This window comes from Cloeon dipterum, chromosome 4 (genome assembly GCF_949628265.1).
Source record: "Cloeon dipterum chromosome 4, ieCloDipt1.1, whole genome shotgun sequence".
NCBI classification, from domain to species: domain Eukaryota; kingdom Metazoa; phylum Arthropoda; class Insecta; order Ephemeroptera; family Baetidae; genus Cloeon; species Cloeon dipterum.
Genome location: NC_088789.1, coordinates 6,681,082 through 6,698,555, shown reverse-complemented (window position 1 = coordinate 6,698,555; position 17,474 = coordinate 6,681,082). Strand labels below are relative to the sequence as shown.

Here is a 17,474-nt window from a genome sequence, read left to right as displayed (position 1 = left end):
TTTATTTGCGTGTTATCGGGCCGATTAAAGAGACGCACATCATGGGGATGGTTGGCTTTTATCTCCTCTGCAAATGATTCTGTAATTAATGTGCAAAAGCTTTAATTTCGAGATAGGATGGATGCAGCAAGATTAAATAAACAGAGTATGTGTGTCAAGTGAAATAAATGGAACAGCGCTCCAGCTATAAAATCAATTGTTGTGCTGCACATGTGCATTTTGTTTTTTTTATAACTTTGTGCTTAAGTTGTATTTCTGCAACATCAATTTACTGTCGCAATACTGAAAAATATTAAATCGGCAAATTTTTAAGCAGAATGTATTTTTTACTCATTTCTAGGGCTGTGATCATTAGGCTTTTTTACCATTTTTACACTGCTTCCCGTACATATAAGGTGTATTTATACATTTTTTTTGTTAATAACGTAAATAAGCGGTAAGTGTCAAAATTTTTCATTTTCTAGAAAATTTTTACGTTTTTGTCAAAACGCCAGGACAGTCTCCATTTTTATTAAAATTCATTTCATTTGCTTAAAGGGGGACATTATGTTTCCAAAAGATAACGTTATAACGCGTCTTTTCCCTGTTTTATTTTTGGACCAGAAAATTTGAAACTTTTGGAAGCCTTTAAAAGGACAAGTGTGAAAATAGCTATGAAATATAACACTAAAATAGCTCTCTGGTGCCCAAAGTTGACAAAAGGACCAAATATATCACAATTTTTTCTCCCAAAGAGAGCTTTCTCTCTTATGAATGGCAATTGCGCACTTGCGTCAACATCGTAGAAAGAAGCCAAACGTTTTTCTATCCCAAAATAAATTCGCCTCCGTAGAGCCAGAGTGTCATTTTTCAGCATCCCCGCTTTTGCTGATGCCGAGAGTGGTCCTTCGGGGATAGTTCCTCTTTTCCGAGGTGAATCACGCTGATGGGAGGTTTCGCAATTTGCACAGCGAACTTGGGATTGCGATGCACACGCTGCAAGGAGGTCGCTGTTTCACACCGATTCTGCAGAGATTTTGCTCTGTCGTGCGCGTGGTGCATTTCACATCAGTGACCGTGGCGAAGAGAAAGCAGTCAGATTACTGGAAATAATAATGCAGTAGAGAGCAGGGTTGCCGCTCTTGGAAATTAGGTTACCGAGATAGCATGCAAGATGAGAGCGCAGCAACAGTTATAACTTAAGTTTACTTCTCGCTACCAGAAGGTTCTTAAACATAAATTAAAAGGCTCCCCGATTAAAACTTGGACAAAACCTTAAAATAAAAATTTCCTAATTAATTATTATCAGTATATGAGACAAATTTGAAAAGTTTGGTATTTTTGGTTTTATTTTGCGATTAAAACCGTCTTAAAAAACAATTTATACTTTGCAATCACTCATTTCCTATCTTCAATTTTTTTTTGCAATTGTTTCACATAAGAATATGTGGAGCAAATCCAAAATAATACGTATGAATTATAAAATTAAATGAAGCACAGTATGTTGGAAATTATTCTGCATTAGAGCGGAGGAGCGAGAGTATGCAACACTCGCATCATATCTGATGAGCAGGTTGCATATTCTTTATTTCCACACAGCCAGAAGCAAGAGTGCTTAGGGGAGGCGAAAGAAAGGGAAGTTTTTTAATTGCAAACTGCGTGAGCCGACGGGTGAAATGATGGTCGACCGACTGACGAGCGAGTGGAGGGATAAATGAAAGATGCTCTTGGGGCATTTTGCCAGGCGAATTTCGCCCTTTTTGCTACTCTGTGTGCGTGAGGATGATGTACTCCCAGCTCGCTTCCAGCGCTGCACTGGCGTAATAACGCGAGGCAGGGCCAAAATAAATCACGAACCATTCTTGTTTATCCGCAGGATATTTGAACAGGCATTTTTCATCGAGCACTGACAATGACAAAAAATATGACCCATTGTAGGATTTTCGGTTGCTTTTCAGCCGCGCCTATTCTTTCTCTCGGGAAAAATAAGAGAATCTACCTTTCCATGTGACGCAGCTCATCAGCTCTATTTTTTGTGCAAATTTACTCTTCAAGCACAACGCTCGTCAAGAACATTATTTAACAGATCCATCTCTGCAGGTCGTTTATGTTACATGAGTAATGATGTAAACAGGGACCCAAAAGATTTCTGAAAAATGTGCTCTCTTGCCGGGAGTTTTTACACAGCAGAAGCTTTTTAGACTGAAAGCCTGTTTTCTCGTAGATACACAATGATTGTACCATCTTCTGTTTGCTGTGTTGTCAAGGAACATATAAACATAAGAGCAGTAAGTAAAAAAATCGAGTAATTATTCTAATAAAATTAAACAAAGGATTTTTTTAAATCTTGAATGTTGCAATAAAACATCATAAGTTTGTGAAGAGATATAAATTTTCTCCTGGTCATGACTTTTTCCACTTCCGAGGCAGCCAATTTAACGAATTTAAGGCATCATTCAACTGGGTTCTGTTTATTTCCTCTACAGACATTTTCCACTGTTCGAGCGAGTTAATGAGTCGTAAGAGAGAAAAGAAGGACAAGTTGTCTCCACGCGACGGCAGTAAAAATAAAAACAACCGCAGGACCGAAAGAGACGCTCTCTGCCGAGACAAATATTATTTCCAGATAGAGCTGGGGCGGGCGCTGTTTGCGAATTAATATGGTGTCCCGTCCAAACAATACTGAATAGCCGCCTCCAATGAAGTGTGACATAAATTGCGGCACGCAAGTGAGTCAGTCTGTCGGGCCGACGACGATTTTTGCCTTTTTCTCTTCAGCGCGCGTGGCTGACAATGACAAATGGCAGGGATTTGAGGCTGGCTCTCGCATCGGCTGGCCTCATTTATTGCCAGAGGCGCCGCCCCTGAAATTGGAGAGCTGACGACGGTGGGTAGATCTGGGATTAAATGAGACTCTCGCTGTGCGTATGGTGCAAAATATCAAGTAGTTTTAATGCTGGCTCCTGCACATGATAAATTGAAGTTTCCTCACAAAGTTTCAATATACACACTCGTAAGATGTACAATTTAATTAATTATCAGGGATCAGTCAAGTAAGCAGAGTAAGCTCGCTGGGAATTTGGAATGCATGATACACGCATTGTTTTTGCTCGTTCAGTAACGGATTATTGTTCAATAAATACAAAAGTTTAAGAATATAATTGCAAATAAAAATTATTAATAAAATCAGATGAGTACAATTGTTTACAAACATAAATATAAGATCAAACGGACAAAAGATATTGCATTCACACAAAGAGTACAGTTTCTTGGTGGGTGTGCGTATTATTTTTAACAAAAGGCGTAAGCAAACATTACCACAATGGTATTTGAATTTGCACATATATCACATCAAGTCTAACCGCTTTAGTTCAATGATTGACTCAACAGTTTCATATAACAATATCAAATCTATAGTCCATAAACATTGACAAGATTAACATTGATTGTTGATATTCTGAACAGATTTATTCTTAATCCTTTAGCTGCCCTATCTAATGACATCGCGGAACATTGCTCAACGCGTACCACTCGGGCAAAGTCTCAGCAGAGGCAGTCAGATTCCTCAAAGGAATATTTACTCCTCCGAGAAATTCGTTCTCTTGTAAGGAGTCTCGGCTCCAAATTGTCGCTTCCAGTGTTCGGTTCTGCACCGTGCTCAGGTCCAAACGGTATTCCAACTGAAAATGTGGGATAGTTTAGAAAAATGTACTTTGTTGGTTAGTGCAGACGCTCACCATTTCCATGAAAGATGGGTGGCAGCTTTTCTTGACAACCTTGGTCTTCCTCTTGGTGATTTTGGGTTTGTCTGGCATCAAATACACCTTTACATAGGTCGACGGTTCTTGGTTGCCGACCAAGGGCAGTCCTCTCGCGTGATGCACCATCACGAGCAGCACATCCCTTCTGTACTGCACAGACAGCTTTAACTGGCCTGTAATACAACCAGCCGGTCCGGCGTTGTTTTGCTTTGACTCTGCCAAACAGAAAGAAAAAAAACGAGTCCCATGAGTGCCGTTTTATTGATGGAGCGGTGAAATGAGTTTTTGAGTACCTTTGACCTTGCGCGCGTGGATATTGGACTCCTGCTGGTCGCGCAAAATGGGGTGGAAGAAAGTGTAGACAAGATCAGAGTGCGCTATTTCGTCAGCCATTAGGAACAGAGACTGCAAAAAGCGCTCGATTTCGATTTTTCGACGCTCCGCGACCTGCTTGATGTTTGTGCGTCCCACGTGAAGCCCAGTTGGCAAACTGAAACACAAAACATCGAGAAAATTAATAAAAGCGTAAAAAGCAGTATGTTTGGAATGATTTTAAACAAATATTATAGACTAATATTAGTATAGTAGAATAGATAGGACAAATAACCTCGAAATCAATTTTAGGTTTAACATTCTGCCTTCAGCTCTACATGACCTATCAGCGAAATTTAACCAAAAAAGCGTTTTTTAATCTAAACTCACCCTCTGGGGGTGAGGGTTAATTTCAACCCCCTCCAAATCTCACAGCTATTCAAAAGGGATCATTTAGTTACCAAATCTGAACGTAAAATGTGTTAAACTAGTATAATTGCAATTTGAATCTAATTTTGGGGCAAAAAACTTTTTCAAATTTAAATTTGAATTTCCCAAATACAAGGAAACCCCATACCACAATTTATTGTTTCCCCCCCCCCATAAAATGAGGCGCATTTTGGCAATCTCAAAAATATAATTTTCTCTTTGAAAATGTAGGAATTTTCTTGAAATCTTAGGTCAAATTTGAGTGACCTTGGCCTTTGACCTACGAAGTTTGCAATCCTGGCAAAGTTGTTGGGTGTATAATGTAGATCATTTAAGACACCTTATTTATCAATTTATCTTGACTTAAACTTTAGTTACAATTACCAAACAAAATCAAATATTTCAAAATTGGCCCTGTTTAGTAGGCAATTTTTGGAACGCTGACCTCTAATTTTAGGGTCGACTTTAGGTCCACTAGGGCAATACCCCCACAAAATTTCATCAAAATCCGAGACCCTTGCCAAAAGCGGACCCACCTAGTTAAGATTCTGCACAGACAACATAGGCTTTTTTGTCAAATTTGCAACCGTCAGTTTAGAGGTAAATTGCGCATCACGTTAAATTGCACAAAGATGAGAGATAGGAAAAACCGCGGTGGCATTTCAAAAGCGTGGTGACGTTTGTGAACCGATCCCAATTAACCAGTGCTTGATCAGTCGAGTCTACAAAACTCGTCACTCGCGATACGAGATAAACTAAACGAGGCCGCGATAAAAAACAAAAGCCAACAGTAGCGCTTGAGCCCGGCTGCCAGGTACCATGGACGAATTGACCGGTAATTAACCTTTCGCACCTAATCTCTTGAACAAAAAGTGAGCCTTTCGCAGTGTCCTGGCTTGTCATCGGTTTCGTCCTGGTTGTATTCGCCTTCACGATTATGATGTTGATGCGGTGCTATCATTGGCTCCCAGAAGAATACATCTACATGTCAACCTCCGAAAAGTGCCAATTCTTGACGCAGCAGATGCGGCAGTGCTGCTCAGGCTCGCGGCGACGAGAGGCAGACAGCGAGTACTTTGACGATGGCAGTGTCAGCACCGTGTCCTCGGTTAGGTCGAGCGAGCGCGTGTCCGCCGCGCCCCCGCGGTACGACGAGGTCGTGGACGAAGAGTCACCACCGCCGCCATACACGCCGCCCTTCATAATCAGCCCGCCGAGCTACAGTGAAGTAGCCGCGGCCGCCGGACGACCGACTTAACACGCCACGAAAACAGCAATAAAATTCAGTTATCTACAGGATTATACGGCCGGGCTAATAATCCCAACCAGGCATTAAATTGGCAACAATAAACGAGATAGCGCCCACTTTCAAAAGGGCCTTGTTTTTCCTGTCAGAGACTGATCCGAAGAGGCGAATGAAGCACAATGAGCAGCGCAGAAGGTGAATTTCGTAAAATTTCCTGTCGTGTTAGAAAAACCGAATCTAAGTCGTGTCACTCATTGAATTATATTCCAAAGTTTTGTCTTAAATTACATGATCTTGAAATCCAACATGATAGGAACCAGTGTTGCAACGCAATCATTCAAGATTACAAGGCGATTGAGCCATTACGTAATTCACGAATTATAATATTTTGCTCAAACTCGGATATTAATCATAATATTCAATCTGATTTCTATGCTTACTAAGACGTCAACAATTTAGGAAATAATTCTGCTAGTCATTTCACTAAAGACAAATTCAATTTCCAGTATTTACAACCGTGTCGATAGTGGTTGTGGCGGCGCTCCTCGTCTTCCTCTTCCTACTGACGATGTTCCTTCTATGCAGATTGCGCATTCCGGCGCCGCCGTCGGCGCAAACTCGCGTCCCAAACAGCATGATCTCAGCAATGGCGGTCGCGCTGGTGGAGCGGACGCGCCGGTCCATCCGCAGACAAGCGCCGCCAACCTACACCGAGGCCATGACCCCTACCGAGCAAATTCCTCAGGACCCCCCGCCGTACAGCGAGGCCATCAAGCAGGTGGCGTCGACGTCGGAGCCGCCGCCCTACTTTCTGTCAACGCCGGAGAATCACATTTGAATCGTTTTATATGTGGCAAGCCGCGCAATTGTTGGCTTTTCAGATAAAAATGCGAGCTTCATGATGACTCGTACCCAGTGATAAGACGAGCTGTGTGTTTATTTTTGACGAGATGACTCTAATAAAGATATATAATAGTGCCTGGCCGTGGAAGACGGTGATCCGTTGTTGAATTCGTGACGAAAGACAATGCGCAATTCTAATTGTGAGAGTGAGGACTAACAAACAATAAAAAATTTAAAGACCCAATACCTGTTAGCGCTTAAATGAAAGAGTATTGATTTGGTTGAACTTCTTACTTTGAGCCAACTAAATCTAAAGACAGGTTTCCCTATAGGGAATTGTAAAATCATAGTCGTGAGGAGGTAGACTGAATCTCTCATCTGACGGCACACTGAAGCCAACGTTTCAAAAATACAGCCACGTGAACGGACAAGCAAATTAATATTGACGAGAAGCAGCCCAAAACAAACATCACTCCCAACGATTTCCCAGTAGAGCCACCGCAGTTTCATCCTTTCACCCACGGCATAAGCGTCAGCCGCGAGCAGTGATTTCAAGCCAGCCATGCGTGCTAATGCATATTATCATTAATATCACTTCGCCAAAGACGGCGTGGGCTTCAATTTCGCACACGGCTGGCGAAGCGTTCGCATCTGAACGCCATTTTCTGGCTTTGCTACTGAAATTCCTTTCTAATCTCCTATAAAAGTTTTCGCCAGCAAACACCAAGGAGCCGCCCACCACACGTCAAATTAGAATAGTTAGCCGAAAAGATAAGCAAAGCGGTGAGCAGATAGATCGCGCTGATAAGGCATCGGGTAGCAGTCTTCTCCTGAGAGAGTTGCGATGCGGTTGCCCGACAGGGCGTGCGAAGTTGTTGCGGCACAAATCACAGGTTGGAAGCGCTATCGTCTCACACTTGACTTGATCTCTTAAAGAATATTCCAATGGGTGGCCTTAAATTGGTAATTAATTGCCGCGATAAACCAAAGTGTATCGTTCACGGAATACGAAATTAATCGTGATCCTCTGATTAAAGTTCAATTGTAGCTCGCTGTTGACATTTCGATTGGATGAACAACATCACGTCAACTCTCGTAATTTCCAGTGTCACGCCACTCATTTAAGTCAATTTCTTCTATTTAGATAAAATTGAACTAAAACAGGCCATCATTTATTTGTAAACTGATATTCATTTTCCAGGAGACTAATTTGCCTCTCTTCCCTCAGAGCTGTCAACATTCCTCATATCAATCGCCTGCTCCTGCTGCTTCGTGGTACTCGCTGTGACAATGGGCATAAAATTTCCGTGGTTCCGGCGGCAGATGCGCCTTGGCAATGTTAGCCAAATGACAGCCACCCTGGAAGCTAACGCCAGGAAAGAGCCTTCCGCTCGTTCGACAAACGTTCCAACGCAGGGAGTGTTCAAGCGATGGGACATGGATGAGTCAGGTCCGCCACCTGAGCCACCTAGAGTGGTCATCAGGAAGGACAGACCGGCGCCTCCAGTGCCGAGGACCCAGTCTTTGCCTCCATCCAGTCGAAAGACGGAGCCGAGAAGGAGCGAACCGCCGCCAGTGGTGCCTCAGAGGACGTCGAGCACCAAGGAGGATCGCAGAAAGGAGAAGCTAATGCGGAAAGCCGAAGAGGAGAGAATGAAGGAGCTGAAGAAGCGAGAGGTAGAGCAGCGAAGGGCCGAGGAGAAGGCGTTGCGGAAGAGCCAGAAAGTAAAAAAACGCGCAAGCGAGCCATCGCGACCAAAAGAAGCCGTCGAGGAAGTTCCTCCTCTGCCTGTCTCGCCAGTGCCCGATTTGCCACAAAGCAACCAAGCGCCACAGTTGCCACCGAAACAGGGTCCCAGGAGGCTGCTTCAGACAGACTTAGACGGTCCTTCCAACACGGTCGACGCTCCCGTGCCAGTTATAGAAGCTTTTAACAACGATCGCCTGAAGGCTGCAGGCATCTACAAGACGTCAAGCGCTAGCGAAAAAGAGAATGCACGTCTCAAAAAATCAAAAGAACCCCCCAAAAAGACAGTGGAGCCTCCCAAAAGAGTAGCTGAACCACTTGCCAGGGAAGTGGAACCTGTTGAAAGGGTCGCTGAGGTCCCACCAGGTAATGCATTTGTGGTGTCAGGCACAGAAGCCAAGGGGAAGAAAAAGGACAAAAAGAAGGAAAAGAAAAAGACCAAAGAAGCGCCAAAGAGCGAACCACCATCGAGGCGCAATCCGCGGGCAGTGCTAGCGTCTTCTAGCTCAGTGGAGTCGCCACCTTTGTACTCGGTTGAGATGCCACCCTCGCCGGCGTATGAAGCCATCAACGAAAAAGAGCTTTTCAAAAAGATGAAAAGCCACAACAACTGGGAATCTGAACCGGCATCAGTAATGAGTCTTGAACCACCTGTGGCGACCACGATGCCCAGGAGCCCGCGCCCGGTCGCGAAAATTCAGAGCAAGCCGCGTCTACCAGCCAAGAAAAAGGCAGCAGCTCCCCGGCCGGTTCCAGTGTCTCCGCCGCGCATTTACACTCCGCCAGCAACCCCACCTCCCGAGTATGGTAACGAGATTTTCCCTAGGATCGACCACCACAGCCTCGCATTCGAGAACGACGGCATTTTGAGCTTCCGATTGCCAGACGCCCCCGAGCCGATCGAGGTGCACCCCAGCTTTTTAGCTTTTGTGCACAGCGACGAGTCTGACGAGTGCGACGCGTGATTCAAATTTTTTCTAATAAATTTATTGTGTCGTTTGTGCAATTCAAAGCATTCGTCTCCGTAGTGCTATCGCTGTAAATACTGACATAATCTCAAGATAACGCCAAACGCTGTTGTCAATGATACGACGGGCGACGGGCGCAGCTTTTTTAATTGTTGCGCTCGATAAATAGCAACGATCCTATTATCATAGCCCGCACCAATTTGCACGCAGCGCTGATCTATTGAAAAATTCATGAGGCGATGGCGGAACACTGCAACACCCAAATTATGATCGCTCTTTGTGGGTGCGCGCATTCAAAATTCAACAAACACAAAGCAGATTATCCTGCGTCTGTAGAGTGATATTTGCACACTGAATGAGACTCGCGCGTCTATTCTGGTTACATAGCTAAATAAACAATGCTGCATGCGCTAACCACGGGCTTATCATTTTGTAAAGACACATAACCTGGATAATAGAGGAAAGGTATTCGTTGGGGAGATAGCTTTGAGCTTGAAACTCACCTGTGCAGCTTGGCAAGCGGAAAGTGAAGGCACAGTTTCTCGTGAAGCTCGCAATATTCTCTGTACGAGCGGAACAAGAATGAGGGGTCTGTCTGGTTCATTCTTTTCACCCTGGTGATGTAAAGATAGCACTTTTCAGGGTTGTAGCGCTTCTGGACACCGTGGACAGACACATCAGTTAACTTGCCCTCCTGCTGCATTCTGTAACAGAATTTCAACTTTGAACTGAGCAAGTTCCCAAAAAATGGTGTTCACAAACTCATTAATATAGAAAAAATGTTAAAATTTAATTTAAGACAACATTCTTCGGGGTTTCTCATTATCAACATCTTGACAAAGTAACTCTACTTAAGTGTTTATGATTGACAAGGGACTAAATGTGATTAAATAGCTTACGTGTAAACGTTTGGAATGAAACTAAGGAGTTCTCCTTCAGAGTTGCTCCCAGAAAATTGCAACTGCGCCAAATTATGGAGGAAAAAGTTGAACTGCGTGAACCATGACTTCAGGGAACTCTCGATCATGCGTGCAAACATTGCTGCTGCCTCTACATTAGAGTGATCAGGCAGCAAGGCTCTCTGGACATATTTCACAGCTTCCATTGTCACACCAGGGATGCCTGATGAGACCATCTGAAAGATTTCTGTCAGTCTTAAATGGATGTTAAGGAAATTCAACTCACAAGTCCAAACATGTTGAGGAGCAGATTCCTGTTTTTCCGAACGATGTTGAATCCTTGACAGCACAAGTCGACAAAGTGGTGGAACTTTGCTGAAGGTTTGTCCCCTCCATTAATCACATATGCCATATCAGAAGTTAGCACGAAAGGTGTGCGGTCCCTACAGAAATTTGCAATTAATCCAACTAGGTCTGTAATTGAGTTTTTCACCTTTTAAAATTTCCAAACATTTGAGCGTCTCCTAAAAATTTGCCAAAATCTATGTGGAACATGTGTCCTGAAGTTTTCAGCATGATATTGTCATTGTGTCGATCACAAATTCCAAGAACGTAAGTAGCAACGCAATATCCAGCACATGATGCTGCAGAATAAATTGCAATCAGTGATCAGTTGTTTACTAAATCCTACAAATGCAAACCTGTGAAGTTCTTGACAGCTATTTCATATTCCAAAGCAGAAGGATTGTGCTTCGCTAGCCACTCGGCTATAGGGCGATCCTTGAATGAACCAGTCAGTCCAAGTTCTACCTGTATCTTGCGCAATGTTTCAGAATTTGTCACCATTTCAATGATTCCTAGTGAATTTAATATAAATACAACATAAGAACTTAATTTTTTTGTGCAAACCTCTCTTGTGGCCAGTTGGAACACATCCGAAAGTGACCATTTTCAAATCAAGGCCTTCCTTCAGCCATAGCTTGTCCATGATTTGAATCATTTGAATGGTTAACATGTCCTGCTGCAAGTCATCTCCGACCTAAATTATAATACACAATGTAGAAAAATATAATTTAACAGCCAAACAATAAACAAACCTTGAAAATGGCTGGGATTAATGCACCACTTTCCTCTGTACTCAGAAAGTTCAGTTTCAGGGGAACAGTGTTAGAGTGAAAATATGAACAAGAACGAATGTGGATTCCAGCCACTTCCAAACTAGGCTTAAGTGGAAGACATGTAGGGGTTTCCTTGATGATTTGATGCACAGTTTCTAGTCCTTGATTAAGAACACCCAAGCGTAGAGAATCTTTACAACCTTTTACGTTCTCAGCCACAGATGCCAGCTCCTGAAGTATAAATGTTGTGAACAAATCTTAACACTTTCCTTGAGAAATTACCTTAACCAAGAGCTGCTGAGAAAAGAACCTCTGCCTCATAGCGTCTCCTGATATGGCTAAGAGTGACCTCAGCATAAGCATCAGTCGCCTTTGGTAACGATACTGGCAGACAGCAGCACAATCCTCAGGGAGTGGCTCGATGGAGTTCTAAAATAGATGAAAATGCATTTTTATTGCAACAAAAACAATAAAATAATATGGTTCAATTTGAATTTTAGTTGCAGGTATTGAATTTAAAATAATAACTGAAGTTTCTTCACTAGTTAATAGCATAGGAATGAAAATGACAAACATATCCTCCTTTCGAAATAATTTCTACTAACAATAAGAACAGCAATGGAATATTTAAATTTACGTTAGTTAATCCATTTAAATTCAAATTTATTTTGACGTTCATTATTTATAAATGCTCCCAGAAAATGAAAAGGCAAATTTAAGATTAAAGAATAGGACAAAAGCAGGTGAGTCAATAATGAAAGCTTTAATAAAATCAAATCTACCTGTGGAGAGTCGCCAGGCAAAATCTGAGTCAAAAGCCAATAAAGATGGTGAGCTATGCGTGGCGATGCAAGAGACCGCTCAAGCAGAAAGTGTGCAAGCGGCGAAGCCTCCCAAGTTTCATGCTTCAGTGCTTGTACCAGTTGAGGAAGGTAATCAACAAGTTGATCACACTCAATGTAGCGAACCCAACTGAGAGCTACTTTGCGGACTTCATTGTCAGGGAAACTGGAAAGATATTTTAAAAGGAATTATTTGTAGTATAGTAAGTGACAAGAAATTTACCAGGGTAGCAGAAGTGTCAAGGCACTAATGGGGTCCATTCTAGTCCACTTGTGCAGCATAGAATGCAGTCCAGGCAAACTATTGCAATCCCAACTTCGAGCAGCAAGGAGAACTTTGGGAAGGGCTTCAGGGTGGTTGTGAAGGTAGTATCGTTTCTCCCAAAGAATTTCTCTTTCTTCAGCAGGTGGGCTAAAGATAAATTCAATGCAATTCAGTCAGCATTTAATAGAGTTAACATTACTTTGTGAAGGTGTCTTGCTCGGCAATGACAAGAAGTTGTTCTTGCGTTCCTTCGTCAAGGCTGTTGAAGTCCAGAACTGGAGTTTCCCCATCAGTAACGCTGATAGGAAACTGCACCAGGCAGCCCCAATCTGGAAGCTCCACCCCGAACACGGGATGGGTGTCGCCTTGGGGATGAGTCCCACTTGCAGGGGCTGGTCCGAGCCTCTTGCCAGCCTCCACTGGCCATAGGGAAAGGAGAAAATGTCTCTGCGCAAGTTGACCATCACAGTCGAACAGCTGGAGAGCTGTCCAGCCCAATTCAGAGCACTCCATTTTAGGTTCTTCGTCTTTTTCTTGAGGCAGAAGCTTTCTACCATAGAGGCTGAGAACGACACGACTTTCTCTAGGCAGCATGTTGATTGGGAGAGAGGATGCGATGAGGGGAATGTCAAAAATTACTCTGGAATAGAGCCCTTTGGTTGGGGCTACTGGGTCGGAAAAATGCTCATGGGAAATGGGACGAGGTCCGTGGAAGACCTGCATTGAAACCTGCAATTTTAAATTGGGAATTAATCATTTAGACATTTGGAACACACATAAAAGCTTTATAGGCCAACGGTTAAGAACATTTTGCATTGTTGACATTAGCAAGGTAGTTCATTTAGTTTATTGTTTGTGAAATTTAGCAACAGCTTTTCTTTACAACGTGCAGTCATGAAGTCAGGACCAAGGAATTCAGATTTTGCCAAATTTCTAAAAAAAAAAAAAAAAAAAATTATGATCTATCCAATGGTGTGTGATTTCCAATAAGGAGACAGTGCTAGCCGCTTGATTTGCATGCGAACTGAGCTGATTTTCTCGGAAATTTAAACGTTAACCTTGATAGCTGTTCCCTCATTCCAAGTTATTATTTCAATTAAAGGTAAAATGGATTTTTCTCAAAATGTCTGTTAAGCTATATTTTAAATAGTTTAACTAGTATTTTATTACTTTAAATTAAGAAAATATATACTTGAGATGCCCAAATCATTTAGATAATTTCCTTTCAAGAAAATTTAATTCAGACCAGATTTATATGTCAATGCAAGAAAATTACTCAGCAAGAATAAAGTCTAGTCATTAACTCGCAAGTGTATTTATTAATTTAAATATTTAGCCTCTAACTTACTTGATAGTCCATGTGCTGCCAGTTGATAGAAAGACGGTGAAGGGCACCAATGTGTACACAGAACTCGTCAGTTAGTTCAGTGATAGATCGCACTGAAGTGTACGCCTCAGACCTTGGTCTGAGAAGAAATGCAACTCGAAAAGCACCGCAGTAAGATTCAATGAGACTCTGGACTGCATCTTTCAGTCTCTCAGTGCTTTGAAGAACCTTTTCCCTTGCTTGACTATAGTCGACCTTCATCCTCATTGAAACAATCGAGTAGTCGCCCTCTTCTCTTTCGATTTGAGGCTTCAGGATGGACTTGTAGTCATCAAGATCAATGGAGGGCGAGTATAAAAGGCAAGCGCTGCTGAGATTTTCCAGTGCTTCCGTGAGTTTCAAGGTCTCCACACATCCGAGGAGAGCGCAAATTGCTTTCACTGACTGCCAAACGCCTTTGAACTGGAGGTTTGGTTTATTGGCATTTGATGCATCAAGAGCGTTTTCTAGCTTTTCAATTTCATTTTCCAGCGTTTCTAAATCAAAGATTAGAAGTAGATGAATAGTTTGATTAAGAAAAGCAGTTCCTACCCAGCAAAATTACGAGAGCGTCATAGGTTATTGGCCTTACAGGCTCAGTCGGCAGCAGCTCCTCCAAGGTCAATGTCATGTCGTTATTGTCGTCTTGCAGCTGCCAAAACACAATACGCGAGATTAAAAATCAAAAGTGGACATTGCGAAACTACTGACAGTTCTAGCCAACGGCCTATTGATCTCTTCCAACTGAACTAGTGCCAGCTTGACGTCCTGCTCCAACTTGAAGCACTGGTGAATGTATTCATAATCGGCAAGAGTCGAATTTGAGCTGAAGTACTCTGCCAAACCATTAACCTTGAGGACGTAATCGTTCACGCTGCCTTTCAGGTCGCCATCCAACTCGCATACTACATGCAAGATGACATGCTCTACGGTCGAACTCACTGCAATCGCAAGAGTTTAGAAGAATGAAGAAGCGTATGTAACAAAATATATCCTATTACCATCACAAGTGAAGGTGACTGGATCTTTGTTGTTGTTTCTTCTCACTATGAGTTTAATGCTTGTTCCTGGCGCGTAGTAACTTTCAATTGTTGGGCTGATTACGAGACCAACATTTGTGCATAGGTCGTCATATTTGAATTCGCCTATTTTTAATGGAGTAATTAGATCATTAGTGTCACTAAAAAATGTTAAATTACCTCTCAGGTTTTTAACCATTTCATGGAATGATCTTAGATTGATATCATACAATGCGTCCTTCTTCTTTACCATTACTATCAGCTCATTAAGTTTAAGTTTTTTGCTCTGCAACAGAAAATCAAGTCGCCATTGATAAAAGCTTTCCAAAAGCATAATAATAGTAAGGCAGGAAATAATATTGTAGAGTTAAAAATTATGTTGTGAGCTGTGAGAAATAATTTTTAATAACTCATTTCACTTTCCTAAAAGATAAAGCAAAGAAGAAAGTTGTTACAATATTACCCCATATTGGTTATTATCTTGTCTAATTATAGGATTATAAAATAAACAATTTATATATAGGCTAAAAATTGTTTGTGTAATGTGGAAAAGCATTCTCAAAGATGATGAATTATTCAATTTCATAAGGCAATTTAAACGATTTCATCTTCGTTGCTTTAAAACTGCCTCCTTTGGTGCGTTTAAATCTGTTTCATTCTGACTGGAAATTCAAACAGACTAGTAGCCACTCAAAGCACAAAATTAGCCTGGCTACAAATTTATTATTAGTTGAGAAGTTATGAAACCCTTAAGGATAAATTATGCTGCTTTATAGAAAACCAATGGTACAAGTGCATGGAGCGCAAGGAATGAAAAGAGCACTGATAAACCTTATCATTTCCTGCTTCTATAATGTGCTTCCTGGACTTGAAGAGATTATTTGCCAAAACTATTACTTGCGCATGAAAGAAAATTGAATCTCTATTCCTCAGGTAAATCCCGAGATGCTATTCCAAAAATATAGACTATAATAATTACGATATTTTATGCAATACTATTAATCTGTGCTAGAACCATAAACTGTTTTTCCAGGCTTGAGTAATCACCAGAAAAATAATTTAAACGATTTTCAAATTTAAAAGTGGGTAATTTTCCTAAGGAAATGTATATTTTGAAATAAAGTAACTCTATGGAAGGTATAATTACCCTATGACGCAAAACAGGTTTCTTGCTAACGCTATTTGGAGACTCTCGCGGAGGCAGCGGCGGTGGTTCAGCCTTTGGACTCAAATCAGTCGCGTCCTCCTTTACAGGAGAACTTTTCTTCATGACAGTCGCGTACACTGGCTCCACAGTGGGTGTTTTCATGAAGTCGAACGGGTCATAGACGTCATATATGCTGGAACACTGACTGGCCACCTCGTCCATGGCAGCCTCCGCAGCGTCTGCTATATCTTTCAGGAGTGGGTCAAAGGCCTCCAGGACGCTGATTCTGCTCGGGACAGCCAAAGCAGCGGCGCTGGAGCCCAGGTCGATCAGGTTGTTGTTATTTTGCTTGGTGAGAAGTTTGAAAACGTCAAAGTTAAAATTGCTTGGCGTGTCTGATATTGCTAGAGGACGAGAGGTTCTGTCCTCTGAAGTGCGTCTGAGAACCACCTTTCGCGGGGGAACGGTGGGTGGCGCGATTTGAGGGAAAGCGACCAGCGCTTGCATGTTTCTGGGCTCCTCGAACTGCTGCTCCAGACTCACCCTTGCGGGTGGTTGTTGCTGATACGTGAATTCGTCCAACATCGCATTTTTCCGGTCAATCGGAGACGGACTGTTGAAATTAATGAGATCACTGCTGGCAGCAGCAGAACTGCTGTTCCTCCGCAGGGCCACTGGGGGTGGTGCGATTATAGCCTCCCGAGGCGCTTTGGTGTTAAAAGAGCCAGGTCGGGGTCGAGACTTAAACTCAAAACGTTTTTCTCGATCCGTCTGAGACTCGATAGTCCTCAGCATGACTGCTAATAAACAAAGAAAATGAGTGCACAACGAACAAAAAGGAGTTCAATCAAGTGTAGATACCGTCAGTTCTCGAGGTGGGTCTCTGCCCAAGCAGACTTTTCCTCCGCTCAGCCTCCAGCTTCTCTTGGCGGAATTTCTCGAGTGCCAGGCTCTCAAGGCTGAGAGCTCTCGCCCTCTCCAAATCCTCTTCAAATTGTCGGTCCGACGGTGACACTTTCGGTGTAGCGAAATGTGCCATAGCTAAATAATATTAATACAATACGACGTACACGTATGTATGTGTCAGATTTCAATATTCATATTGTGCAACACATATATGATACGTACTTGATATCGGTTGTTACGAAATCCAGGCACCCTGAAGAAGTCTCCTGCTGAGTTCAAATCGACAAAATAATAATGGTGTCAGCAGAAATCACTTGATCCTTGATTTTGCCATCGCTCGTTTTCCGGCGACAGCTTTGGAGTCGGCTCCTCGACTCAACAATTCAATTCAAACGCAGCCTGCCTCGTAGACTCTCTTGGATCGATGGTCACGGGTGGTTAGACAATCAAAATAATTAGGGCCTCACCCCACACGGACTTACTGTTTTACTGTTTGCAACAGATGAGTCGCTACGCTCTACGCTATGTTTCATCGCTCCCTTCCTTCCAACCAATGTCATAAAGATTCCACTGTCTGCCGTCCAGGTGGGTCTGCCCTCTGCCATTAGTCGTAAATACAAATCTAAA

At 42.5% G+C, this 17,474-nt stretch overlaps 3 protein-coding genes across 6 annotated transcripts; 2 read left to right on the top strand and 1 right to left on the bottom strand.

Annotated features, from left to right (window-relative positions):
• Positions 1-2,905: 2,905 nt before the first annotated feature.
• Pi3K68D (phosphatidylinositol-4-phosphate 3-kinase catalytic subunit Pi3K68D) lies at positions 2,906-17,380 on the bottom strand. Its single transcript, XM_065490680.1, has 22 exons — positions 17,070-17,380; positions 16,803-16,982; positions 15,942-16,741; positions 14,975-15,080; positions 14,777-14,920; positions 14,487-14,716; positions 14,328-14,427; positions 13,758-14,272; positions 12,609-13,138; positions 12,368-12,556; positions 12,085-12,310; positions 11,585-11,731; positions 11,282-11,533; positions 11,094-11,223; positions 10,886-11,041; positions 10,678-10,828; positions 10,471-10,627; positions 10,185-10,420; positions 9,789-9,989; positions 4,034-4,230; positions 3,717-3,955; positions 2,906-3,659 (listed from the first exon to the last, which is right to left on the bottom strand). The coding sequence occupies exons 2-22, from the start codon at positions 16,978-16,980 to the stop codon at positions 3,474-3,476; spliced, it is 5,070 nt and encodes a 1,689-aa protein (XP_065346752.1). The 5' UTR covers positions 16,981-16,982; positions 17,070-17,380; the 3' UTR covers positions 2,906-3,473.
• On the top strand, positions 5,218-6,816 carry LOC135944018 (uncharacterized). 3 transcript variants are annotated; one of them, XM_065490696.1, is made up of 3 exons: positions 5,218-5,316; positions 5,369-5,922; positions 6,234-6,816. In XM_065490696.1, exons 2-3 carry the CDS (start codon positions 5,907-5,909, stop codon positions 6,563-6,565), a joined length of 348 nt encoding a protein of 115 aa, XP_065346768.1. In that variant the 5' UTR covers positions 5,218-5,316; positions 5,369-5,906; the 3' UTR covers positions 6,566-6,816. The 3 variants fall into 3 exon arrangements, with proteins under 3 accessions (XP_065346768.1, XP_065346766.1, XP_065346769.1); XM_065490694.1 differs by lacking the exon at positions 6,234-6,816 and having other exon boundaries at positions 5,369-6,196; XM_065490697.1 differs by having other exon boundaries at positions 5,273-5,922.
• On the top strand, positions 7,074-9,699 carry LOC135944011 (neurofilament heavy polypeptide-like). 2 transcript variants are annotated; one of them, XM_065490686.1, is made up of 2 exons: positions 7,074-7,463; positions 7,772-9,699. In XM_065490686.1, the coding sequence occupies exon 2, from the start codon at positions 7,861-7,863 to the stop codon at positions 9,280-9,282; it is 1,422 nt and encodes a 473-aa protein (XP_065346758.1). In that variant the 5' UTR covers positions 7,074-7,463; positions 7,772-7,860; the 3' UTR covers positions 9,283-9,699. The 2 variants fall into 2 exon arrangements, with proteins under 2 accessions (XP_065346758.1, XP_065346757.1); XM_065490685.1 differs by having other exon boundaries at positions 7,078-7,463; positions 7,799-9,699.
• Positions 17,381-17,474: the final 94 nt, after the last annotated feature.

Coding starts and splice junctions, on each gene's coding strand:
- Pi3K68D (XM_065490680.1), bottom strand. CDS start 16,980: ATGGCACATTTCGCTACACCGAAAGTGTCACCGTCGGACCGACAATTT. Junction 11,534..11,584: donor CTCAGCAGCTCTTGGTTAAG/GTAATTTCTCAA, acceptor TTTATACTTCAG/GAGCTGGCATCTGTGGCTGA. Junction 3,956..4,033: donor CCACGCGCGCAAGGTCAAAG/GTACTCAAAAAC, acceptor TCTGTTTGGCAG/AGTCAAAGCAAAACAACGCC.
- LOC135944011 (XM_065490685.1), top strand. CDS start 7,415: ATGCGGTTGCCCGACAGGGCGTGCGAAGTTGTTGCGGCACAAATCACA. Junction 7,464..7,798: donor TGTTGCGGCACAAATCACAG/GTTGGAAGCGCT, acceptor CTCTTCCCTCAG/AGCTGTCAACATTCCTCATA.